This window comes from Mus caroli, unplaced genomic scaffold (assembly GCF_978045245.1).
Source record: "Mus caroli unplaced genomic scaffold, Mus_caroli_1 scaffold_15, whole genome shotgun sequence".
NCBI lineage: Eukaryota > Metazoa > Chordata > Mammalia > Rodentia > Muridae > Mus > Mus caroli.
Genome location: NW_028227270.1, coordinates 51,765,419 through 51,792,338, shown reverse-complemented (window position 1 = coordinate 51,792,338; position 26,920 = coordinate 51,765,419). Strand labels below are relative to the sequence as shown.

Genomic DNA, 26,920 nt, shown 5'->3' with positions numbered 1-26,920 from the left:
TTAATATCACTGGATGTTCTTCCAGGGGCTCTGGATTCAATTCTCAGAACCTACATGGTGGCTCATAACCATTTGTGAACCCAGTTCAAAGGGGGATTCAATGCCTTCTAATGGTTTTCGAAGGCACCAGGCATGCATGTGGTTCACAGACATTCATGCAGGCAAAGCATCTACATTTTTTAAAAAAGAAAGGAAGATAGTTATATAGACAGACAGACAGACAGACAGGCTGGAATGAAGGAAGGAGGGAGGGAAGGAAGGAAGGAAGGAAGGAAGGAAGGAAGGAAGGAAGGAAGGAAGGAAGAGACAGACAGACTTCCAGTGGAAGCCTAGCCCACTATGATTGATTCTCGAGACTGGGTGTCAGGTATGCATGGTTTTATTTAAAATGTGTCCAATAAGATTTTCCACTTGGAATGAACATTTTACCTCTGTCTGCATGTTGTCATAAACATTATCTCCTCATTTCATGGAGCTTCTTAGAAAGTTCTAGGTGATTTAACAGAAGAGTAAAATGAAAGTGTGGGGAGATTAAATAACGGGAGGTCACACCACAGTTAGGGTGCTCTTGCCTCAAGTCAGGGACACACAAGTGACTAGTGGGTGAAGTAACAGACCGGGTCATGCAAGTCCCCTTGTGTCACCTGGTGTCCTTTGGCAGTTCTGGTGTCTCCTGTCACTAGCACGGAAGACAAAGTGAGTCCGACGACATCGGCAAAGGGGAAATTGTCTTCTTCTGGTGGCTGAGAGGAGACGGACACAGAAGCACTGTTGCTGGAGCGTTCCCTAATGTCTGAAGAGACTGTCCCCTCCGGCCATCTGCTGATCTGAGCACCCAGGGAGGGGCACCTCATGTCCTGAACCCCCCCTGGTGGCCGCAGCATCCCCTGCCTCTCATCAAATGGCACTGGTTTATCTTCGAACAGCAGCACAGAACAAGATAAGCATGGGAGCACATTTTAATCAAGTGGGCAGTTGTACTTTTAAGTCAGCACTAAAACCTGGCAATGTTAGATTTGTGTTCTTATGAGCCAAAGGTCATAGCATGAATGAGGTCTAAATGTCATCACAGAAGACCACAGGCCACAGAAAGAAAGATACATCTTCAAGTTATGTCGACTGCCAGATAGAGAAACATAGAAATCTCAGCAAACAGGGGCTGGCCGGCCCAGTGGTGTGCGGCTCTCCTGACTTGTGTACAGCCCCTTTGTATATGGAAATGGAGTGGGCGGGGCACTGGTTCCCTCTGGGCTGCTCAAGGCTGCTGTCATGGAAAGAAGCTAAGGGAGATTCGACCGGTGGGGGGGGGGGGGTGGTGGACTGGGGAAAGTCGTCAACTCGCATTTGTTCTAAAGTGACTTAGAGATGGTCATTTATTATGGAAATGTAATCCCAAACAGTTTGCTCTTTCTCTCCGTAAACACGTCAGTTCATAAATAACTTAAGTGTGTCCTTTGCATTCAGAACACAGTTCTGGCTGGAGTAGAAAAGGGTGGAAGATGCACAGCGGTGGAGGAGATGGCAGGGTGGAGTGTGGACGGGCGGCTCAAGAGTGTCTGGGGCGCGTGCAGGCATCAGCCGTCAGACACGGGTGGGGTGACCCAGCCGTATTTCTCATGTGTCTTCACCAAACTCTTAAAGGTTGCTTCAGCTTCCTTGCGGCTGAAGGACTTTTTTGACTTGCCAGCTTTTCTGCAGATCCGTCCCTGCGTGAGATGGAAAAAGACACCAGGTTAGAGGCTCAGCAGAAGATCTTTTTCTCCTAAAAGGTTTGCCAAAGGCCCATAAGGTGGTAGGCCATTTCTGATGTTTGAATCAACATGTGTTGACCACAAGCAAGGGTGGACCCTCTCATGGGTCTGATGTGGGGAGTTACAGCTTTGGTGGAGGGTGCATTGTGGAGCCAGGGACTGTAAACCATTTAGGGTGCAGGGCAGCCTCTGCTTTGTTCAAACTGGTTCCATTTGTAAGGCTGGAAGATGGTCTCCCTGCATCCTTAAGATACAGCTGTAGGATCCCTTAGGAAAATAACATCAGTTCAGACAGAAGTGGACAGCATTCTCACGGGAGCTTCATGCTTCAAGTATAACTTCTGGGTTTTCTGTGATTGTCATGGAAATACATATATTTATATACAGAGATGTATATTATGCATTCACAGTGCAATTAAAAAATAAAATGTAAAGTCCGTTTGGGAACAATTACTGAACTTCTGCCGTTTCATGTGTTATATCATTTGGGAGGCAGGTGGGGGTCAGAGGTCAAGGCCACCTCCCCAAAAGGTGTGTTCTGAAGAACTAAAGACTGGGTCCCGCAGTGGACAAGAGGACCTGGTCTATCTTAAGGCGGCTGAGACAAGCCTGAGAAGAAGCGAGGTGTGTTCAACCATTTGATACTGTGACAAGACGTTCTCATCTACAAAGTTCACTCTTAAAAACCACAAAGTTTGGAGCTGTGATGAAAAGATGGACGATCTAGAGACTGCCATATCCAGGGATCCATCCCATAATCAGCCTTCAAACGCTGACACCATTGCATACACTAGCAAGATTTTGCTGAAAGGACCCTGATAGAGCTGTCTCTTGTGAGACTATGCCGGGGCCTAGCAAACACAGAAGTGGATGCTCACAGTCAGCTATTGGATGGATCACAGGGCCCCCAATGGAGAAGCTAGAGAAAGTACCCAAGGAGCTAAAGGAATCTGCAATCCTATAGGTGGAACAACATTATGAACTAACCAGTACCCCGGAGCTCTTGACTCTAGCTGCCTATGTATCAAAAGATGGCCTAGTCGGCCATCACTGGAAAGAGAGGCCCATTGGACAATGCAAACTTTATATGCCCCAGTACAGGGAAACGCCAGGGCCAAAAAGTGGGAGTGGGTGGGTAGGGAAGTGGGGGCGAGGGTATGGGGGACTTTTGGGATAGCATTGGAAATGTAAATGAGGAAAATACCTAATAAAAATATTTAAAACAAAACAAAACAAAACAAAACAAAAAACCAGAAAAAAACAAAACAAAACAAACAAAAAAAGAAAACCACAAAACCAAGTGACAAAGAATGTTAAAAAACAAACAAACAAAAAACCAACAATAACAACAACAAAAACACTTTATAATATTTTCAGGGACTTTATGCTTTCATGTTGGGTCAAATTCATAGCTATCCTCTGTCACATGCAGCCTGAAGGCTGGGCGGTGGACATGCCTGCTAGACCATGAGGAACGAGAAAAGAAGTATCACAAAGAACATATATCTAAGAGCCTGTGGATTGTCACCAGAAATTGGGGTGACAGTGGGCTCTTACTGGACAGCTTGATGAGGTTCTTGGGCTTCTAGTTTCTTCAAAGGCAGCTCACCTGAATTGTCCCCTTGGCCTTGAAGATATGCTTGCACACACCTAACCAGGCTCAGGCTTTCCTGGGTTACCCGTCCCCAAATATGACTGCCTTCCATCAGCCAGCCAGTACCTTCATTCAGGTGCCTGCTATGTCTTGTGGTTTCACGGTAACTACACAGACTGTCTGCATTGCTTGGATGCTACACTCATGCGACAGTGTGATTGTGCTGGGCCTTGAACTGGAAACAGGCCTCCATACTACACCACGTATACACTGAGGTTGGCGTCTACCCAGGCTGTGGGACCAGAGGCTCACAGCTCGCAGCTCGTAATATCCCTGGCTTTCTCTGGTAAACCAAGTGGGAGGTTCTGGACTGACAAATGAATCTACAGCCAATAGTGCCAGATCCCAGGAACCTGGGGTGGAAAAACAGCTTGCAAGTATGAATTCAGAGCTTGCCCTTCCTGTCCAATGGGAGTCTTCTCATTCACAACAGAGAAACTGGAGTAGGAACGCTCTGTGCTTCCAATGGCCCCCTGGTCTACTTGTCTCTCTGCTATCCAGACATTTGCCACCCTTTATAAAGGCTTCCAGTCGGACCCAATGACCTTTCCAAGGGAGAAAGAATTTGAGGGGAGGGAAGGAAGTCTCTGCTTGATGACTGTAGCAATGCCTGATGATTGTAGTAAGTCTTGTAGTATGTCCCCAAGTCTTGCCAGGGATAAGCCCCATGCTTAATTATATAGCTTCGTACTTTTATGAAGGGTGGTAGGGGCCACTGAGACTTAAAACTCACACAGCTGTGGCTGAGGTCAAAGCCCAAAAGCTTTGGTGTCAGACATAGGTGTTTGTGCAAGGAAGCTGACACACACACACACACACACACACACACACACACACACACACACACTCAGAGCAGATAGTTTTGGACAATGTGAATGTTTTAGCCATCTCTTTAATTTCTCTTGCACAGTACGGACAATTGATGTTCCGACAGAGAGTTCTGAATTGAAGGACCCGGACAAACAGGCTTGCAGTAATTTTGGAATATTCTGTGGCCTTTTTTTCATGAACACAAACTTTGCCTGTTTGTGAAAGTCCCAACTGTTAGAAGATACAACCAACAAACCCCAGAGGAACAAGCGGCCCATTGTTTCCCTTTTTCCTTCCTGGGAGAATCATGAACATAGAGTCCAGTGCGAAGTCAATTGGATGGTAGGAGAGAGGCTGCCAGGAGCCAGCAGCTCAGTGCCTTCTCCCTAGTGAGAGTCGGTGAGAGGCTCTCAGCCCCCAGCAGTCCCCAGGCACGGGTCCTGCAGTGGGCACACACTTTTGCCCTCTCCAGATTAGTCACTTTATTATTACACACACCAACATTAGATGTCAGAACCAGCTTCCATTTGTCCTGTGGCCACGGCTGATTCTATATGGGAGTTTCCAGACTGCATTAGCTGTGCGTTAAGACTCACCCTGAAGGGGGCTGGCAACATCTCATGAACTGGGGTCCTGAGTAAGAGCAGAATACCAGCTGAGCACCCAGAATTCATCTGTCCCTGCTTCCTGACAGGACAGGAGGCAAGGCTGCTGCCTCTCTTTCCTGCTGGCAGGATTTCCCTGTGGTTATAGACTTTACCTTGCGTCTGTGAGCTCAGACAAACCCACATTTCCTTAAATCACTTTTGTCAAAACTTTTGGAGCAGCGATAAAAAAGCTAACTAAGCACTTGTCACAGATGGACTGGGACAAGAGAAGGAATTGGAGAGGCTGAGAATGGAGACAGAGAGGGGGGGGAGACAGAGAGGGGAGAGAGAGAGAGAGAGAGAGAGAGAGAGAGAGAGAGAGAGAGAGAGAGAGAGAGAGAGAATGAATTAAGATCTGCCTATCTTACTCTCAGAGCACCCACCTCCCCTGTCTGTTTCCATATAATGACCTGAGGCTAGGCTCAGACGTTTCTTTTGGATAACTAACTTCCTCTTAACCATCTTCTTGTATTTCACAAGAAAAGGCTGGAATGTGACACTTTCCCCTTCACTGCAAGAGCTTGGTATCATCCTTCAGAGTCTGTGACAACATTCCTGACACTCTTTCTCCAGAGCTACAGGCTGTTCCTACAAGTGGCACAGTGGGAACACAGTCTTTGCCTCCCCAGCTTTCAAGGGCTCAGACCAACACTGAATAAGAAGAGTGATAAAAAGAACACAGGGGCTGGGGCTGTACCTGTGAAGCAAAACTTTGTATGTGCTTTTGGTTTGATCTGGCCTTGCCATAGGCTTTAAAAAATATAGGTGTGTGTGTGTATGTGTGTGTGCATGTGTGCAATGTGGGTGTTCGGGCTTCTGCATGGAGGGCAGAGGTCAAACTCAGGTGTCATTCTCCAGGTGTGATCCACCTCATATTTTGATACACAGTCTCTCGCTTTATCTGAAACTTGCTGATTAGGCTAGGCTGCCTGGCTGGTGGGTCCCAGGTATCCCCCTGTCTTTGTCTCCCCAGTACTAGTTATAAATATATACCACCATGATTCTCTATATGGCTTCTGGGAGTGAAGCTAAGGGCCTTATGCTCGCACTGATAACAGTTTACTGAGTCCTGGCTTTTGGCAGCAAGGGGTGGAGGAAGCCAAATGAATAAACATGAAGACATCTCCCTTGTCTCCCTCGCTAATAGGTGAGTCCAAAGACTGGCCCTGTTTGATTTTGCACAGTTCCCGTTGTACCCTCCTGCACACTGACTTTCAGTTGTCAGAGTCACTGCCAATTGCCTTGTGGCCTCATCCATTTTGTGTGCTGGGCAAGCAAGGCTGCCTTTGGAGCCTTGGGGCCATGGACACTATGGGGTGCAGGCCTGTTGTTAGTGACAGACTTGGCGTTAGTGACGCCTGAGTGTGATAAATGTGCTGTAGGTTATTCTGTGCACAGTGGGTACAAACATCACATCTGGCTCCATTTCACTAGGTACTACGTATGACAGTGTACTTATCCAGACGATGTCAAATGGCCTGGGGAGAACAGTCACTCCCAACTGATATATGTCATGGGGCTGACTAAGGAGACCTGGACCCATCTCTTCTACTCAGCAGATGCATGTGGCTGTGTCCCCAGAGTGGGGACAGTGCTGGTTGCCAGGGACCCATCAGGTTCTGAACATCTTCCAGCCCAGCTTAGGAAAGGAAGAAGGGAAGGAAGGAGCCTGGAGAAGGGATGTGGAGGTGCCTGTGTCCCCAGAGATTTTTCTTGATAGCGCTGGCGTTAGTTTTGAAATGTAGCCCCAAGTAAAGGCTTGAAATAGACTGCTGTAGCCTGGGAGCCACAACCAGATGCTCTGTGGGCTTAGACAAGGAATTTTTAGGCCGTGTGGTGCACGCACGCACATGTGTGTGTGTGTGTGTGTGTGTATGCTTACACATGAGTGCATGCACTGGGTGGGGAGGAGTTGCAGAATTCAACTGATTCGCTGTTAGATCTTCATTTCGGCCTCCCTCCATGTATGACATCGGGCAAGTTACCTGTTCTCAGTTTCGTTGTCTGTAAAGTAAGCATCATAATCACATTAGAAAGCTCTGGACTTCTGTCTTAGTCAGGGTTTTACTGCTGTGAACAGACACCACGACCAAGGCAAGTCTTATAAAAAACAATATTTAATCGGGGCTGGATTACAGGTTCAGAGGTTCAGTCCATTATCATCAAGGTGGGAACATGGCAGTATCCAGGCTGTCATGGCACAGGCAGAGCTGAGGGTTCTGCATCTTCCTCCAAAGGCTGCTAGTGGAAGAATGACTTCCAGGCAACTAGGGTGAGGGTCTTAAGCCCACACCCACAGTGACACACCTACTCCAACCATGTCACACCTATTTGAACAAGGCCACACCTCCAAATGGTGCCATTCCCTGGCCCAAGAATTACAAACCATCACAGCTTCAATATACAAAGCAGTGACTGGGGTTTTATTGTCAAGTTATTCTGAGGCCCTCATCCTGTAAGGAAATGTCGGCTTGCCATCTCTTAAACAAAGTCACAACAATTCTGACTTTTAAAGTGGATATCATGACTCAGGTTTTGCTTGCTTGCTTGTTATGAAACTGCCTTCAGGCAGCCTGGGTGCATTGCATTATCTAACTTCCCAGTCCTTTGCCCGTGGTGTTTGACCTGAACTCCTCAGCTTTGTATTACTAACTTCTGTAGGTTTTTATTCATAAATGATCCTTTGTGGTATCCGTGTCCCATCTGCCTGCGAGTTGTGAGTATATACTAATGTTTCCAGAGTCCTCTTATAGAGTTTCAGGGCTCCTGAATGTTCTCCTCTGAACACAAATTCCAGAGTTGATCCTTACTCTCAAAACCTTTGGCCGGGCGTGGTGGCACACGCCTTTAATCCCAGCACTTGGGAGGCAGAGGCAGGCGGATTTCTGAGTTCGAGGCCAGCCTGGTCTACAAAGTGAGTTCCAGGACAGCCAGGGCTATACAGAGAAACCCTGTCTCGAAAAAACCAAAAAACAAACAAACAAACAAACAAACAAACAAAAACCTTTGGAAGTGTAATTGCTGGTTTTGAGGTGTCAAGAACTTTGTTCTCCAGCACAGGTTCCAAACCCAGGTAGGCCTTGCTCAGCCTTCCTTTCTGTCAGGCTGCTCCCTGGGGAGACACATAAAGCTCTCAAGCTCCTGGCTTGGAGAAAACAGACACCGGGGGCATGGAAACTTGAGAGGAGGCCCGCCTGGGGTAGACTTTCTTTTAAGGTTGGACATTCAAGGCAAATCCCAAGCAAAATCTATTTGTTAGTTTCTGAAGGGGCAGGTAAGACATGACACAGAAAAAGATGGCTTCCAAGTCACACTGCCAAGCCACAGAAAAGGACACTGGATCCCTAACTGGATGGGATAAGGTGAGGTATCAGTTGGAAGGACCTGGAGCACATGTAGCCTTTAGCATGACCTGAGAATGTATGCATGCATGTGCAAGTGCACATATGTAATTCCTATGAGTATATATTGGTGAGTGGGTAAATGCCTGTGTGTCAACGTACGTACGTACACACACACACACACACACACACACACACATACACACACACACAGAGCTTGTCATATGTGAGCCTGTTAGTGTGTGTGCAAGTGTAACACCCTAGTGGTGGCTATCAAACCACAGAGTAAGTTCTCTGAAGGGATATAACTACTGACTGGAGCCTGGACTTTTGTGGAACAGAGGGAGCCCCAGCCTGAGTGGACCAGTCTGGAGGTCAGTCAGTTCTGTGCCACCCTTTGCAATTGCAATCAACGCTGAGAGCCAGGAGGACAGACACCAAGGGGAAAGATGGTGGAAGCATGCCCTTGGAGCGGGTGAGTTGCTTTGGAACGCCAGGCAGAGTGCTAACTTCCCTTATGCCTCTGTGGGGATGGATGGTCACAGATCCACAGTTACTGGGGAACGGCTGCTGTTCACCTGTTTCACACAGGCCATCTCAGGGACTTCACATGATCCTCAGGACTTTGTGGAATCAGATATTCTATCCCATAACCCATTCACCCCCAAGGTTACTGAAGCTGGAGGGCACTGAGACTGTGAGACCTTGGTAAGAACCAGGAAGGAACATTGGTCAGACCCCTGGATACACCAGGCAGAAGGGCTTCTTGCAAAGCTGGAGGAAGATTTACATGGTGGGCCACCTTCAGGGACCTAGGGCATTCCAGTGACTACTGATCCCAGTCACCCCACCTGCTCAGTCCCAGTCACCAGCACCTGGGCTTCCTGTCTTCTCAGATGGGATTTTATCAAAAGGTGCCTGCCCAGTATGGCTCAGAATTCCTTTCATGATTTAGACCCCCATAATGGGTTCACTTAAACCCCTCCCGCTAATGCTCTAAACATTTGGAGCAGTTCATGACCCCAGCATTTTGGGTAAGAATAATCACTTATGTGTTTTCAGAGGATGTAATTCTGAATACAAACGGAGGCAGTGGGAATAGAGTGAACTCTCCACAAACCTCAGCAGCAACTGATCCCAGTGGGATGCAGTGCATCAGGCCTGGACAAGCACAAGGTTAGACAGAGTGCTCAGGGAGGGGGTCTGGTTAGCTCAACTACTGTCACAGTGCAGAGAAGGTTGAAGCCCTGGCAGGGGCAACACTGTCAGCCCAACAAGGCACACATGGGCAGGGCTTGGGGAGGGATCAGTGAGGATAAGAAATCAGATAGGCTAAGGGAGAAAACAGATTTCCAGGGCTAGGTGCTAAGTTTATGCTGGCTGCATTTTGGAGGTACATGAGAACTTCAGGCCAGATAGGAGCCCACAGCAAGGAATTCAAACAATTATTGTGAAGAGGGTACACGGCGCAGGTGTGAGGACGTTCATTCCATTCTGCAGTGGACGGTAGGCCCCTGGGGAAGTCACTCTCTCCCAGACCCAGTGCTCTGCCCTGTGTCCTATGTGTCAATAACCCCTGTAGGGGTGAGCTTCCGTTTCAGTATAATGAGCACCTTCTGTGGGCCATGGGAAGAACAAGTGAGGACACACAGGCCAGATGACCCCAAGTCACCCACAAGGCCAGCTCTTAAGGAGCCTCAGATGTGTGAAGGGGTGGTTTGAATATGACGGGTCTGGTCTCATGCCTTTGATCCCTTGGCCTCAGCAGGTGATGCTTGGTGAAATGGTTAGGAAGCAGGTTTAGCTGGAGGAAGTAGATTGCTGGGGGCAAGCCCTGAGGGTGAGGACTTGGCTCTTGTTCTGGACCAAGGTCTACCTCTGCTTCCTGATTCTACTGAGACTGAGACGCTCCTACCTCCACAGAGCCACTCTGCCCTGGACTTCATTCCCTCAACCTGTGAGCCAGAATGAATCCTTACTCCCCAAAGTGGTTTCTTGTGCCAGGTATCCTATCACAGAGACAAGAAAAGTTTAACGGGGGCTGTCGAGAGGGCTCAGAGGGTAAGAGCACTGACTGCTCTTTTGAAGGTCCTGAGTTCAATTCCCAGCAATCACATGGTGGCTCACAACCACCCGTAATGAGAACTGATACCCTCTTCTGGCACGTCTGAAGACAGCTACAGTGTACTTATGTATAATAATAAATAAATCTTTGGGCCTGAGCGAGCGGAGTTGACCAGAGTGAGCAGGGTTGACTAGAGCGAGCAGAGATCCTAAAAATTCAATTCCCAACAACCACATGAAGTCTCACAGTCATCTATCTGTTCAGCCACAGTGCACCTCTATACATAAAATAAATAAATAAATCTTTAAAAAAAGTTTAACTAGTGCAGATGATTATTTGGCTACAACTCATCAAAACTTGAGAACTCTCCTGCTTTTATTGTTTTAATAGCTGCTGCATTTGAGAAAATGTTTCTTTAATAGAAGTCTCAGTGTATCCATGAAGGAGCCCTAAGGGGGCAGGCTAGAGTCCCCAAGGGCTGGAAAAGTAACTGTCATTTGAATAGTCCTCAGTGGGTGCTAGAGACATAGGGAAAGCAAGATGCACAGTTCTTCCTATCCCTCAGTTGGGATGTCCCAGTGAAGGGGACCTCCGGTAGATGAGTTAGTATAGGAAATAGTAAATGAGTGAGTGAGTGAGTGAATGAATGAATGAATGAGTGAATGCAGTAGACAGATTAACCCCCCCTGATGGGAAGGCTCATGGGCCATTTTTAAAAGAATCTGACTCTCTTTGGTGCAGGTGAGAGAATAGTATTTTTAAATTTTTAATTGTCATTATTTTTAACATGTATTGGTGTTTTGTCTGCATTCATATCTGTGTGAGGGGGTCAGACACTTGTAAGCTGCCATTTTGGTGCTTAGAATTGAACCCCGGTCCCCTGAAAGAGGAACCAATGCTTTTAAACGCTGAGCCAGCCCCAAGAGGACAATATCTTCATGCAAAGCCACTCCACTCAACAGGAAATGTTTCCTTATTAGAACCTGGAAGAGGAATCTCAGGTGAACAAAGATTTTGTCTAACCTGGTCCTAAGTATTTTCCTAATAATCTTAAGCAATTCACGGATTCGGGTATCCTCTGAAGTTTGTGAAACCTCCATTGGTTTTGTGTCCATTTTGATGGAGTTAACTGAGGTTCTGAACCTCACGTTAGTGAAGGTGCCTTATTTAACATTCCCATGAAAACCCCCCAGCCACTGGTAACGCCAAAGGCACAGTTCTCAGATTCTCACCAACACAGAGCATCACTTTCCTCTCCACCCTAAAGAAAGTTCTCGCAATTGTTGAGTCTGCATGGAAACAGATGGTATTTTGTTAGAGGAATCAAGCCCAGAAAAAGCAGCATTTCTGCTAAAAATGTTTCCTGATAATCAGACGATCATCTTAAAGTTGCTGTTTTGAGACTCACTAGCACACTTCTGCTTGAGCAGGCAAGTCCTCGAGTGAGGTCTGTTAGAGTGCATCTCTACATGGTAGAGGGACAGCAAGACTGCACCGTAGGTAGACATAGCCTTCCATGTGCGAGTCACTATTCTCAGACTGGGACAGTCTTCACATTGGACACGCCAGGCCACCTTAGCAGCTGAGCTCAGTGACTGTCCAACCATCTACACACATGAAGTAACCGAGACACAGATGGATCAGTGAGATGCTGGAAGCCGCAAAGCTCAGGGCACACAGCCAGGCCCTAACAAAAGCATCCTGGATGTTAAACATTCTCAGTAGCAGAGAGAATGGGGACCTGTAGGACAGACAGTAAGGCAGTGGCCCCCATCCCCTACACATACTTCCTGCCTTAGCTTCTTAGTGATACCAGGAGCTCCTTCCCCAGGGAGCTCCCTCCTGCCACTGGTGACCCCCTTTAGCCTAGAGCTCTAAGTCTGTTACTATCACTACACACAAACCTTAAGATTTCCAAGGCATCCGCTCTGTTCTATGGCCATTTCTGATCTCTTCCCCTCTTCCCCTCGACTTGATCTGTCTGTGTCACCTGCTCTAGCTTCTCTTCTGCCATGGTGACAAAACACTGTCCAGAAATCGCTTAAGGAAGGAAACGGCTTATGTGGGTTCTACTTCCAGGTCACGGCCCATCACTGAGGGAAGTCAAGGCAGGAAGGCTAGCAATCAGGAATCATGAGGAAGACTGCTTGCTAGCTCTCAGGCACATGCTTAGTCAGCTCTTTACACAGTCCAGAACCACTTGCCCAGGGAATGATGCTGTCCCAGTGCGCTGGACCCTGCTGCATCAATTCAAATCAAGACTGTCCTATGCAGACAGGCGCACAGACCAACCCAGTGGATACGTTTACTCTGCTGGAGCTCCAGGTGATTCTTTCATCGAGTTGACAGTTGGCACAGTATTAGGATCGTCTTATTTCAAAAATAAGAAGTAAGCGGCACTGTCTTGAATGTTTACTTTTATGTTATGCTAGGAATTGAGCCTGGGGCTTCATACATGCTGGGCAAGCAACTTTACATGTGAGCAACATTCCTATGCATGGCGGATTGATTGAGTTCTGTGTACCACGGGTTAGCCTCAAACTCAATACAACGTAAGGAATGGCCCTGACTGCTCTTCCTGCCTCCTCCTCCCACGTGCTGGGACCACAGGCAGGCGTCACTACACCTGGTTTGTGCATTCTGGAGATCAGACGCAGGGCCTTGTGCATGATGGGCATGCAATCTACCAAATGGAGAAACAGTCCCAAACCTTGTTTATTTTTTAGATACTACTTTATATGGGCCAAGCTGAAACACAGCCGCCTCTGCGCTTTCTCTTTTATACTTCTAGATGCTATATGGGAAGTTCTCTAAATATACTTATATGCCCACGGGAAGACTGGCAGATTACGCTACATTTGTATTTCTGCATTTACTTAAACATTTTAGGCAAGGTCTTAACTCCATGAAGGTATATGTCATTGTTCGAAGCAATAGTTCTGGTCCCCTAGCTAAAGAGGACTCTGTCTGACTTTGAATGACTTTTAAGGAACAGTGGTATCTTACCAGCCAGTTTGATCTTGGTTCAGTTCTTGGCTCACGTTCTTTCCTACCTGTAGATTTTCCCTAGGCCCCACAACTTTAGAGTCAAACCTCCCATCCCTCAGCCCTGCAGGGGCTGGTACCCACCCACTCTCACTTCTGTTCTCCTGCTGGGGCTGGGGACAGCTTTGCTCACTCCAGTCTGTGGCCATCCCCTGCTGCAAGCCCATGACGTCAAGGATGTCTCCATCTGTTTAAGGGGCTTTTCCATAATGCTTTGCATAAAAAAATGGATGGACCCACAGCTAGCCACCCTGGGGAAGAGGCTACACCTTTGTCCCCAGAAAGGACACACTGTTGAGTGATACCCACAGCACAGCAGATGGTTTCCAGGGAGACAGGATGTGTGGAAAGTTACTCACCCTTCCCACCTCCTGCCCTTTGCACTTTTCCTACAGAAGTCCCATCCTCTTCCAGTGACCCTAGACTTTTCTCTGTCAGCTGCTGCCTCCACTGACTTCATCACTCTCCACCACTAAGCAATCAACATTTCCCTGGCTCACAGCTCCCATTATTCAGTTCCCTTAGCACAGATAATAGGAAATGCCTTTGAAGAGAAACTCCTCTTAAACGGGGATGGGTGAGGTATGGGGGAACCAAGTCAACACTAGATAAAATGACAGCAGTGTGTGTGTGTGGGGGGTGGGGTGGGTGGGTAATGGGACTGGAGTTCCAGAAAAGAGGGCAGCCACACACTGATGTCTGCCCTTGCTAGCAGAACATCACTATCTGGGGGCAAATTGTTTGCTCTGGAAAACCTGCTTTAAGAAGGAGATCAGGATTTCACAGGCAGCCAGGGCAGCAGGCCTGGAGTTCCCTCTGCAGATGGTTTCTAACCCTGAGGCGCAGGCCTGCCTTTGCACTTGCTGTGACATTTCACGGCTGTAGTCTGTTTCTCAAGCAACAGGACTCCTAACGACAGAGAAAGTTCACATTGTATATCACCGCTCTGGCATTTGCAGATGGGGAAAGAGCTATGGCATTAAACAAATAAAAACCAACTCGAGATATGTTTTCTGGAAAATTCAAGTGAGAAAATGTTATGATTTTGGGCACACACTGCATAAAATACACATTAGCCTTTAGAATAGTTTGCTCTTGGTATAAAAACATAGCAACGGGACTATAGGGACATTTACTTAATCTCCTTTATCAAAGGTGTTCATGAGGACAGGAAGTAGAGTTTTGACTACTACACCTAGCCCCACCCTCGCTGGACAGAAGTCCACCAGGCTCTGTGGCTCAGTTCTAGGAATGGATCTCAGTGTTCAGGTGTGGCTGTTTCATGCAATATCAGGTGAACACTGAACTCATGCTGTGGGGAGGACTGAGCCTGCATGTAGGAGTCTCTACAGAGCTGCACACACTGCGCGCGCGCAGTCCGCCTGGTCCTCAGTTTACCACTGTGTGCAGGGACGGTAGTTACAGCTTCAGTATTCACTACTCATCCAGCAGCCACCTTCACTACCGCCAGACTCATCACAAGGTCACACTCTCCCTGTCTCAGTGCGGACATCTCTAAGATCCAAATGATCAACTTTCTTCTCCGTGTCTCCTTTACAGAAACTTCCATGAAGCTGTTTCTCTAAAGGCTGCAATGTTAGCAAGAAGCTGGGTGGGGCAGTTCATCTTCTGGGCTAGAGTACATGCCCAGTGCAGCCATGACTGTCCTGAGTGAGGGTTAGCTGGTGGCTTCCACAGGAATTTGTTTCAGACCCTCACAACAACAGCAAGTTGCTACAGGTCTACTTTAGCAGGAAGGGGCTAGGCTCCAGGGTGACTGTTGAGAATTCTTGCAGTGGCTGGATTCACAGTGGTCCATAGTGGCTGGTTCTACATCAGCATGATTTAGAAAAAATCATGGCCAGGCAGAGCTCAGGTCGTGTGGTTTAGTGAGTCTAAGTGTGTATGTGAAAGTGGACATGTAGTATTAAATACATAAATCCCTGCATGCGATTCCTTCCTGCCTTAAACCATTTATGTTCCCGGATAAAAGGCACACACATACACACACACACACACACACACACACACACACACACACACACACACAGCCATTACATTTTAATATGCCTTGAACAGCACAGTAGCTGGGCAACTGTCTACCCTCTAAGCTGTTAGAATCTACCTCCTATCTATAACCCAGGCTATTACTATGCTTCATCTGGGCTGCTCTTAGTTCCAATCAGGCAGCCCTCTGGGCTACGTTCTCTTGGCCCCTAGCCCGTGGCAGTTTTTCTTTCTCCTCTCCCATATGTCCTCTCTATCCCATAGTGGCTTCTTCTTCTTTCCTCCTTCCTCTTCCTCATGGTCCCAAGCCTGGGAAACCTAAACCCGTCTATATCTCTTCTCCCCAGCTTTTGGCTGGTAACATCTTTATTTACCAATCAGAATTAACAAGGAACAGGGTCCCTCAATACCTTACATACAGATCTGTCTTTAGGACAGTTTGGGGGGATCCAAATTAACATTAGAGTACAAATAACATTAGGCCAACTCACTACATGGACAGACGCCTGATTAGTTCGAGGCCACGTAGTGATTATCACTGCTGTTCTTGATGGGTGTCATAGCTGAGTGAGTGTGGACATGTGATGTGGATACTTCTTGACACTCTTGGTGCCCTAGACAAGCCTAGATTTTCAAGAACCTAGAAACTTCAGTGTCAATGCTGGCCACTGTTCTAAGGGCTTAGACATGAGGCTACCTTAGGGAGACTCGGGGACAGACATGGAGATCTGTAATCCTTGGAGTTGAGGAGTGGGTCACTGGCTTATTTATTGGTAGCAGGGCGTGTCTAACAAGAACAGTGAGATGACTGTTGAGAAGTTCGACCAAGTTTTCCTGCTGAGGAAGCAATGCCATTAGCCAGTGGATTGGAGACCATACTGTGCCCTAAAGGTCACACAAATGTGTTGTGTGTTCACAGGTACTGACTTCCTGCAGCCCTTTCTCCAAAACTAGCTGAGCTCAGGAACACACTAGTCCGGGCCTCTGCCCTTGGCCTTGAACCTCTCTGCATCTGCCCATTTCCCTAATGAGCAAGCACAGTGGTGTTCTGTCAGAGGCAGCAAAGATTCAGTAACTCTGTGACCCAGAGGGCAAGCCCTAAACACCATCTTAAAGCATGATGTCCCCCATCTGCCCCCCACCCCCAGAAAGTTGGACCTTTAGGCCCTGAAAAACTTTTAACGACCAAACTTTCTATAAGATGCTGTAACCATTAGATACATTTGCCCTGAGAACACCCTTTGGATTGTTTTGTGCAGTGTCTGCTAATGAGGCGCTAATGAGGTGGCAGGCTGTAGGCGCAGAAGCAAGCATCCACTCAGCAAGAATGAAGACTCCTCCCCCCCCCCCCCCCCCCCGCCAGGACTCCAGGCTGTGAGGAGGAGGGGGAGCCAACAGTTTCAGATCCCAAGGGTTCCAGATGACTCAGCAGATTACCACCCTGCTTTCAAAGGCCCGAAGTGCTTGTTTTCAGTCATTTCAATGGGTGTGATGCTCTTAACACAAGTCATCTCAATACTCTATCTCCGGGAAAGAGTCTCTCTCCACAAGCCTGCTCTATGGCATGCCTGGCTGTATAATCCAGCAGCCACCACCAGAGGCTAACGCTGGAGGCTTGTACACCTTCATGCTGGAACCTCAGTGGTTCTAGGTTAATCTGCCTGTTCTCCCCACACCTTGTAAGGCTGGGGATTCCAAGTCATGACCAGCAATGACCGGAATATTATATTTTATGGCCTGAGAGTGATGCTCTCTCCAGCCCACCCCAGCCTCCCCAAGGTGTTCCCTCACTTCTACACCCCACACCCACACTGCCTTCCTACTCCCCATTGTCTACTAACATGACATCTTGTGCAATTCATAGTCCCAAGAAAATGCCAGACTAAAAAAAAAAAAAAAAAAAAAAAATCAGTTTCTCAGTTTTCTAAGCTTTTGAAAAGAGACTAGAAACTGGAATTTAGAACCAGCATCCTTGCATGGTTGCAATCTTGAGCCTATTTCAAGGTAATAGAGCACTCTGTTTTACACTGAGGTCCCCAACTTGTTTTGGCAACACTCACTAAGCTGTTATTTGCATCTCTGCCCGTTTCACTGGCAACATGAAAGCCTGTGTGTTGGGTCTATCATCTGCTCTGAAGCCAGCCCACGGTGCTCAGAGCACCTGTATAAGACCAGCAGGTTTGAAAGGTAGCAGCCCTGAAGTCGTATGGTGCCTTTCTTCTCCTCCAGCTTCTTGCAGCACCCTGTGTGGTTGGCAGTCCGTGCTCTATGCACACTAGAACAGTCCATTCACTATGCACACTAGGACAATCCTAGTGGGCTCTGTGCCCACTGTTGATGGCATGGAAGGGCTAGAGGATCCCATCTGTCTGCTCAGCTCTTCCATAGTACTGTTCTTTCAGGTGGGGTTGGGGTGTGAGCTAAGAGTCTTTAAAGAGGTAACTGACCAGGAAGAAGGTTGGTGGATACATGCAGAAAGATGTGTGAGCTCCAGACCCCTGTGCAGGGGTGGCCCTGTGTTCCTGTGTTCCTGTATGTAGCTCACATGAGCACAGGAGAATGTAGAGAAAATCCAGGCCCTCTGACAATAGAAACTCAGAATGCCCACTCTCTTACTTTCAAGCTACGCTGCTGCATAGACATGGAACAATAACCAAGGATGTTCTCTACTAAGAGAAACCTCTCAAGAGCTACAGACATCAGACAACCAATATGCCACCACAGTCCCACACACTGTCACTCTGTCCAGGAACTTTCTGACCCTTTCAGGAAGAAACAGCACAGAAAGAGCTATGGAGTAATACCAATCCCTGTAACAAACTAGTGTTGGCTTGTTGGTGCCTGGACTGCTGTGGACCAATAGAGGGGGACAGAGGCAGCTTCTTAGAGATGATCCCTGGGAGGGACAGGTCTTTTGACAGGTTATTGGTAAGACGCTATGTCTTCTGGGTAATTCTGAATCTCTGGGGGAAATCCTGCATTCATTGCTGGGTCCACACACTGAATGGAAATGGCAGGGCAGCCCCTTAGCACCTGCATCCTCAAAGTCTGCACTCTTTTTCATTTAAATAAATAAATAAATAAAATAAATACAGTATCTTGCTATGTGGCCATGGCTGGCTGAAACTCACAGACATCTGCCTGCCTCTGCTTCCCAAATGTGAAGAAGATTAAAGACCTGTGCTACCATGCCAGGTTCACTGAAGACCAACACAGGGGCCACTTCAACTTTATCATAAAGCATCATGGAGGGATGGAACTGAGGGTGGGGGCATCCATCTCTTCATTAAACTGTCACCACCATAAGGGTTCATGGCCAAAGTTAATAGCAACAGACAAAATCCATTTCTGCCATTTGTTATTTAATTGCCTTTTAGGGTTAGTTGCATTTAGAGGAAGAAAGAAAATCTAAAGATCATTTTAATTGCCATATTGCAAACATTGGGGATAATACCCTGAAGTTAAGATATAAATATATGTGCATTCTATTTGAATAAAAATTTATGTAAGTATTTTAAACATTCATTTTAACTTTACAAATGCCTTAGATACATATATACATACACCTCTATTTACACACATTTGCATACATACATATACATATGTATGCACACACAGAGAACTGAGCCTTAGCTGTCTTGACAGGTTATGACTTGTGAGGTATATAGAGGATCTCCTAAATGTCTGGGGCTGGCCAACCTTGGCTGCCAAGTGTGGAAAGATGCCTAGGGTCATTTGGGCAGCTGAGCATCTAGATCATCTAGGAGATGCAGCCAGACCTCTGGCAGCTTTGCTACGCTTTGTGATCTTACATGCATGAAACCATGCCTGCCTCATTCTTGCAGAGTTCAAAGCTGCAAGGAGGCAAGAGGGAGGAGGTTTGTCAAATGAGAAGAATTCAGATCAGAGTGGGAGGGGGGCACTGGAGACAGGGACTCTGCACAGGAGAGTGTGGGGCACTGGAAGCAGGGACTCTGTGCAGAGGAGAGTGTGGGGCACTGGAGACAGGGAGTCTGCAGAGGAGAGTGTGGGGTACTGGAGACAGGAACTCTGTCCATCTCTGCTGGGAGCCAGAAGGAAGAATGATCCTAGCCTGTTCCTGGGCCTTGGAGGTAGACTGCTGGTGATTTTTGGGAATACTCCAACACATGTCTCTACTTTCGAATATGGTAAGAACAGACACACATGCAGAGATCTTTTCCCTGACATGCGTCACAGTGGCCTGGGGTTTCACTCAGGGTTATTCAGTGTTTGCCACAACCAGTTTGCTAAAACTACTGATCAACTAATTGTTCTCAGATTGACTATAACCAGGCAAGTAAAATCATATAATTCAAAGAACAAACAAAAGACAAGTGCAGAGATCTTCAAGCATTACTAAATTTCACACTGAATTTCTCCATAAATAAAAACCATACAGCATATTGCTGCCTGGCAGGCGCAGGACAGTGAGCAAGGCTTTCCCCCCTCCAGTGTCTGTCCCGGCACACTGCAAAACAACACTTCAAAGGCTACCAGTCACAAACAAACCCCACAGAGCCAGCCGGTTTACATTCACTAAAGCTCAGAGGCTGGTTCCGGTCCCTTGGAGTGCTCATGGTTCCAGGAGGGAAACTGCTCTGTCCTTGGTGTCAACCACAGAACGTCCTTGTGTGGAGTTTGGCTTTGTTGCTAAAAATGTCCACTCTCCCGACGACGCTGCAATTACCAGGCACTCAGCACCCTCCAGCTTTCTCTAATGAATCATAATCCTGCTGTATCCCAAGGGCACCCACTCTGCTTCATTTAGTGACATCTACTGAGTGTCCTCTAGGTGCAAGGTCTGGGCTTGTCCAAGGAGTCCTGTGACCCTGCCAGCCTTTCTTCTTTTTATGAATTCCTCTACGTCTGAGGAATAAGAATGAATGAAATCCAAACACAAATGGCTGGGCAGCGTTGCCTCCACAGACACCACTTGCAATGGCTTGTGAGTACCACCACAAGGACCTCCTAAGGGATGCTTCACCCAGGGCATGGGAACACATGGGAAACTGCAAGAGGATGCTCTGAAAATGGAAGGAAAGCTCTCAGTGAGAGAGCCTGGAAGGAAAGAAGGGGACAGGCTTCGTACAGAGAAAGGCCATGAGGTAGCCTGGGTGGACAGTGGGACACAACAGGGGGCTTTGACATTAGGGTTCAGAAAGGGATCTGTGACCTGTTCATATACACTCAGTAACAAGCAAAACACATCCCACACAGACCACTGGGCCCAGATGAAGACCTCAGGCACACTCTTGCTCAGATGTTTGGAAGTGGAAACTGGAAGGTGAAGTTTCACTAAGACTATGAGATGTGCCTCAGTGTGTGTGTTGTCGACATTTGGGCCTACGGAAACATTCTCAGGGTAGGCAAGCAGAAAGGGCCGTGCTGGCAAGGAGTCTATCCTAACTTGGTAGAGAGATCCCTAGTGACCAGAAGGTGCTAACCAAACTCAAGAAACATGGGAACCTGGCACAAATGACTTGGTGACAACCACCTTTACCCCCCCTCCCCGCGACTTCCTGCTATGAGATTAAAACGTTTTCTCTCATGCAGACATCAGTTCATTACTCCCAAGCATTCCCCCCTTAGCTCTGAAATTTGGAGACTCTATGAAATAAAAATTGGTAGTTATATTAACAAAGTGTCCTGATTCTTGTGATGGGGCTTCACAGGTCCTCTGGAAGGGTGATAGTCTTTATTCCTCCAAGCTATAGATTTCCTCTGGGCAGCTATGGATTTCATTGGTCCTTAAGAGTTCCAAATGCCCCTCAATGAAAGGTTAAAAAAACCTGGAGGGAAAAAGGTCTGTCCCCTCCGGCCACACACACACACACATACACATACACACACACACACACACACACACACACACACACACACACACACACCACACACACACACACACCACACACACACACACACCACACACACACACACACCACACACACACACACACACACCACACACACACACACACACCACACACACACACACCACACACACACACACACACCACACACACACACACACACACACACACACACACACACCACACACACACACACACACACACACCACACACACACACACCACACACACACACACACACCACACACACACACACACACCACACACACACACACACACACACACACACACACACACACCACACCACACACACACACACACACACACACACACACACACACACACACACACACACACCAGAATGAATCTACTGTCCAAAGTTCATTAATATGTTTAGGTTTGCACCTGGGTTCTTTGGGACAATTGTGGTACAACCAATGAAGTCTCTAGGGCTAAGATACCCTCTCCTGTCATGCCTTCCAGACTCTGAGATGCAGGTGGGGCACTGCAAAAGCAGCAGTCATCTTGTCCTCTTGGTGACCTCCATAAGCTGTGTCCAAGGCCTTCTCTAGCTGGGGACTGCAGCCAGGAATGAGCGAGCACCCTCCATCACACCAGGGAAGCAGCCACTTCTAATAAGGCCTTGGAACATTAGATAGCCAAGTGGAGAAGCACCCAGGAGCTGTGTGTGGTGTCTGAGGGAAGCAACGTGAGTTGATGTTTCTCAGTTCTCTTTTGTCTAGACTGCATCTCATGGCCTCGTATTTGGAATTTTGTCCAAGGTGGGATGTGTTGTTCATATGCAAAACCCAATACTGCACAAGGAAAAGAATCTTCATAGGTTAGGGAGATGGTGCTAAGCCCATCTGAGCTTAGCATAATTTACTGAGTTCTTGGTTTGTGTATACCCTGGGTCACTAGGCCTATTTTTCTAATTTTGCTTAGTGTGTAACTCAAGGCATTGTTTGTAAAAGTCCTAAGAATGTTCTAGAACAAAACTCTGCTATAAAATTCCATCATAAATCTGCACTACACTGCCATGAACTAATGAGGAAGGTGTCACATGTCACAGGCCCTGCCCCCCATGTCTGTTCTGAGCACACAACACCCTTCTATCTACTCATTCTCTTCCAGTAATTTCTGTTCCCCAAATTAACGATCTTCCCCTACGTACATGCCCTATTTAAAATGCAGCTTGCTAAACTATAAAGGGTTTACTCACTCAATTTCAAAGTAAGACCTTCCCGAATATTCTGCAGTGTTTTCAGAAACATTATCCATCCCTGAATGGCATGACTTACTCACTTAAAAGAACAGCGGGAGGCAGAAAAGTAAAAGAAACTGAAGTGAGATGAAGAAAATTAAGACTGGGTACAAAATGAAGATTGCACCAATTATAATCATAATTATGTAAGAAGAACAACATGCAAAGGGAAAGTTAAATGGCAAACATTGCATTGCACAGACGCATGCTTCTGGAAGACAAGATGGCCATGTGGCCTTTGTTCCGTTCCGCTTGGCTTGACATACAGGACCAGTTGATACCAATGAGTCAACGAGACCCAACTTTTACAAAATAGCCTTTCACCATATATTTCATAACTGTACATTTTAGTTATTTTCCCACAGCAATGACTTTATCCCTCAGCCTTGCTGGGAATCTTAACTTAATGGTGAAGTGTTGGCATTCTCATCAGATTCAGATCCACTGTCCCAGAACTGTAGAGGGGCTTGTTCTGCCCCAGGCGCAGCTGAGTGAGGGTTCGGTGGTCTTGTACTTTCTGAATCCTCTGATGAGCTTACTTGTTCTGTCTGCAGACTGGGTAGATTTTTCTCTAATTAGAAGTCGGTCAGTCTTGGACCCTTTGGCAAGTCCTATATGATGGTACTCTTGGGATTGGTGCTAAACAGAAAGGAGAGTGAGCCAGTGTCCCGGGGTGTCCCTGGTATATCATGGTTCGGTCATGTCACTATTAGGAGCTCATGAAAACAGTGAACTTGTCTTGGTTCACATGACTGCTGGCCTCTTGTTTCTTATACCAAAATCCCTTTGTCACACATTTGGGTTTGAGGGCACTGGGCTGTAGGAGTGTTTTGTAGTTGAACACTGACTGTCTTAGTTACTGTTATATTGCTGTGAAGAGACACCATGAACAAGGCAACTTATGAGAGAAAGCCCTTCATTGAAGACTTGGTTACAGTTTCAAAGGGTGAATCCATAAGCATTATGGTAGGGAGAACATGGCAGCAGGCAGGCATGGGGCTGGAGCATTAGCTGAGAGCTTAGATCTTATCCACAAGTGAGAGAGAGAGAGAGAGAGAGAGAGAGAGAGAGAGAGAGAGAGAGAGAGAGAGAGAGAGAGAGAGAGAGAGAGAGAGAACAAAAATTCAAAACCTAACTGGAATGGGCTTTTGAAACCTCCAAGTCCACACCTAGTGACACACCTCCTCTAACAAGGCCACATCTCTTAATCCTACCCCAAAATAGTTCTACAAACTAAGGAACAAACATTCAATTATTTGAGCCTATGAGAGCCATTATCATTCAAACCACCACACTAATAAACAGCTAGTTCTGGAGACTTTACATCTCTTCTGATCATGGAGATGGCATGGCACCACTCAACAGTCCTGAGAAGGACAACTCAGTGTCACCCTTGCCTATGTCCATCAAGCCAGTGGCTTCCGTCAAGAACCAGAACATCATCACTGACTAAAAGCTACTGCAGAACCTGCCAGGTTTGCCATTGCAACCAAGGGTGGATCTCTAGGGCTGGGTAGGGGTCCAGCTGGTTCTCAGGGATGTCTTATGACTCTCCGGCTGGGAGGGCTTGGTATGAATCCAAGACTTGTGCGTGTTCTTGGAGCAAAGGTGGAGATGTAAGACTCTCAAGATCTCAGGTAGGATAGGACAACTGAAAAGATTTCAAGTGAGATTAGATTCAGTGAAAGAAATGTTAAACAGGATTTTAAAATGAAAAAATAAGTGCGAGGAAACAGTCTGAGCTGCTGGGTAGAACTGTTTCTATTTGCCAACCATGGTACTCAAAACCTCATCGTGCCTACATTGGTAGTTATGGCAACACACCCAAGTCCCATTCTTAGTTATCCCTGGAGGCTCCACTACACGGAAAGATGAAATCCTGTCCTAGAGTTAGCCTGTAGGCCATCAGACCCCGGTGATCCTTCTGTCTCCATACCCTACATCTCCCCCGATGCCCTCAAAGCACTGGCAATACAGCATGAGTGGCCATGGCTGGCTTTATACATGGGTGCTCTGATCTGAACTCGGATACTCATGCCTATTCAACAAGCTCTCTCAGCCACTGGGCCATCTCCCAGCCACAGAATGGGGCTTCTTAGGAGGTCAGAGGTGAGTAGAGTTATAAAGATGCAAACTCCCAACTTCCAACAGAAAGCAAAGTTTAATTATAATTAGTACAGTGCAAGGGGAGGTGGCTGGGCAATAACTAGAGCCCTGCTTGCTTCAGCTGTCAGATGTCAGTGTCTCATCATGCACAATGCTTTGATGAGATGAAGCCCACAAAGGCCATGACAAGGGTCCATCCTGAGAGGCTGTAGTGGTTCCAGAACAAAAGAGGGGTTATTGGGCACTTTTTCCAATTGAGTTAGGGCTCAGTGTGAGAAATTTGAGTCCACTTGATGCCAGTGTAACCAGGAGACACTGATAACAACAGCAGATTCCTTTGCATAGTGAGTGTTTCTTGCAACTGCATGGCTAGGCCTTTGGCGATAATTTTATTGTGAGTATTTTAGGAAGCTCTAGTTCCTCAGAGAAGACTCATCTACTCAGCATATCCACATACTCGCTAGCATGTCCACCACTCCCATTGAGTGTGTGCTTCCCCTGTGCAGTGGGGTGAGTGGTTTTAAGCCCTTAAGCTAGTGTGGTCTGGAGGAATAATGTGATAGGATCCTGTGTCTGCCACCAGATCCAGGGTTTTAGCTTAACCCTACCTAACAATAACATGACAGAAACAAATCAAAACAAGTATGGCTCTTAAACCTCTCTCCCAAATGTTCTGGTTTTGAGCTGTATAATAAGCTTTAAGAGCATTCCCAAGACTACCACCATCTCGTAGCAATGACCCTGAAGCTTCTTCTTGTCTGACAGCTCCCAGGGGCTGTCGCTTTGGATGGGTAAAGCCGAATTAGCTTCAGTAACTTGCTTGAATTAAACCACAATAACAACAGCATGACTTTGTCATCAATAGAAATTCCAGCCCTCGGCAGGCCGAGATAGGAGGACTGTCATGAGCTTCATGCCAGCTTGGGTTACATAGTGAGTTCCAGGCTAGCTTGTATTAAGAGTGAGATCCCAATGCAAACATAACAAGCAAAACCAGAACTCTACTGAAGCGAAAACTTCTGGTTTTCTTTGGAAAGTCTGTCATGTCAAATGATGTTTTGCCAGAGCACACAGGTAAAAGGATGTTTTGCTGAAGCAGACATATGAAAGGATGCATACAAAGAATATAAATATGACTCCACAGACACTGGGAGCTCAAGTACTTGTTCGCTTTGTTCTACCTTGCTCACTAGTCTTCGTTGATGACACACATGTATTGGTTCTCCTTACATTGCATCACTGAGTTTTGCTTGTGGTGACTTCTTAGAGACTAACTCACCAAAGAACTTCTTGCCACTTCTGCTGACTTCAGTCGATTGGAGAGCCTTGTGGTTTCTTCTGGATTGAACTGTCCTTGCTGATTCCTGTGTGGCATCTGCCAAGTGGACTGGATTGCAACTGCTGATTCATGTTTGGTGTTTGCTGGTGGACTGGACTGAGAACTATGAATATTGGAATCGGCCCAAAGAAATATTTCTAAACAGGTTTATTCCCTGGTATCTTAATAACCCTTCTTTCCCTGCACCTCTTGAATGTGGTGGGCTAGAGGGTAGGTTGAACCCTTAGTAAAGTAGGTTGAGAGAGATAGATGCCTACACTTTACATTTTATAAAAAAAACTCACATGGTAGTCCATATTTGTGAATATGGCAGAGGCTAATGACTGTGAGACCTGGGGACTGATGGCCGTGCCTCTCAGCCCTGAGAGTGTGCTAGCAGAGTGTTGTCTAACCTCATAGCTCAGCTCATCATGTTACAAATGTAGTGACTGCAGCTGCAAATGTAGCCACTGTAGCCAACCATGACAGTTTGCTCATGCATTTTATTCAGTGCTTCTAAAAGTAGTTTTCTGTGTAGGTGAGCTTGCAGGGGCCATGTGTTGTGGGGAGAGGTCCCAGGGATCTCTGTCTCTCCTTGCCTGATCCTCAGGAGTAACCAGGAGACCTCCATCTCTCCTGTTAATGAAAAGGCTGATGGCAGGATCCTTTTAAAAGAAAATTACTAATAGAATCATCACCCTAATCCAATTCAGCAGAGTTCAAGCTTGCTTGTTATCAGGTTATTTTTTATTTATTAATGTCCTTAAAGTCTTATGTGGTCTTATGGGTGGTTATAGTTAGAAACATTTTCTTATCTGAGTGCTCTTACTCTCATGCTGTATAACACTCAGAGGGCACCGAGCACAGGGCTGCGCTCAGAAGCCCTTAGTGTCAGTTTATGCGCAGGACACTTGTCCTGTACATGGAATGCAGATGCTGTCCCTGGAGAACACGAACTTGCTACAATGGGCCAGAAATCTCCTTTTTGCCCTCTCCCTCCTCCAGGCCAACCTTAAGGGAAAG

At 46.9% G+C, this 26,920-nt stretch overlaps 1 protein-coding gene across 1 annotated transcript in view; it reads right to left on the bottom strand.

The window, feature by feature from the left end:
- Positions 1-370: 370 nt before the first annotated feature.
- The window catches only part of Ube2ql1 (ubiquitin conjugating enzyme E2 QL1), a 38,213-nt gene continuing 11,663 nt past the window's right edge, over positions 371-26,920 (bottom strand). Inside the window, exon 2 of the mRNA XM_021181007.2 lies at positions 371-1,706. Within this exon, the coding sequence (XP_021036666.1) occupies positions 1,575-1,706 (132 nt within the window). The 3' untranslated portion in view covers positions 371-1,574. The remainder of the gene's footprint in view (positions 1,707-26,920) is intronic.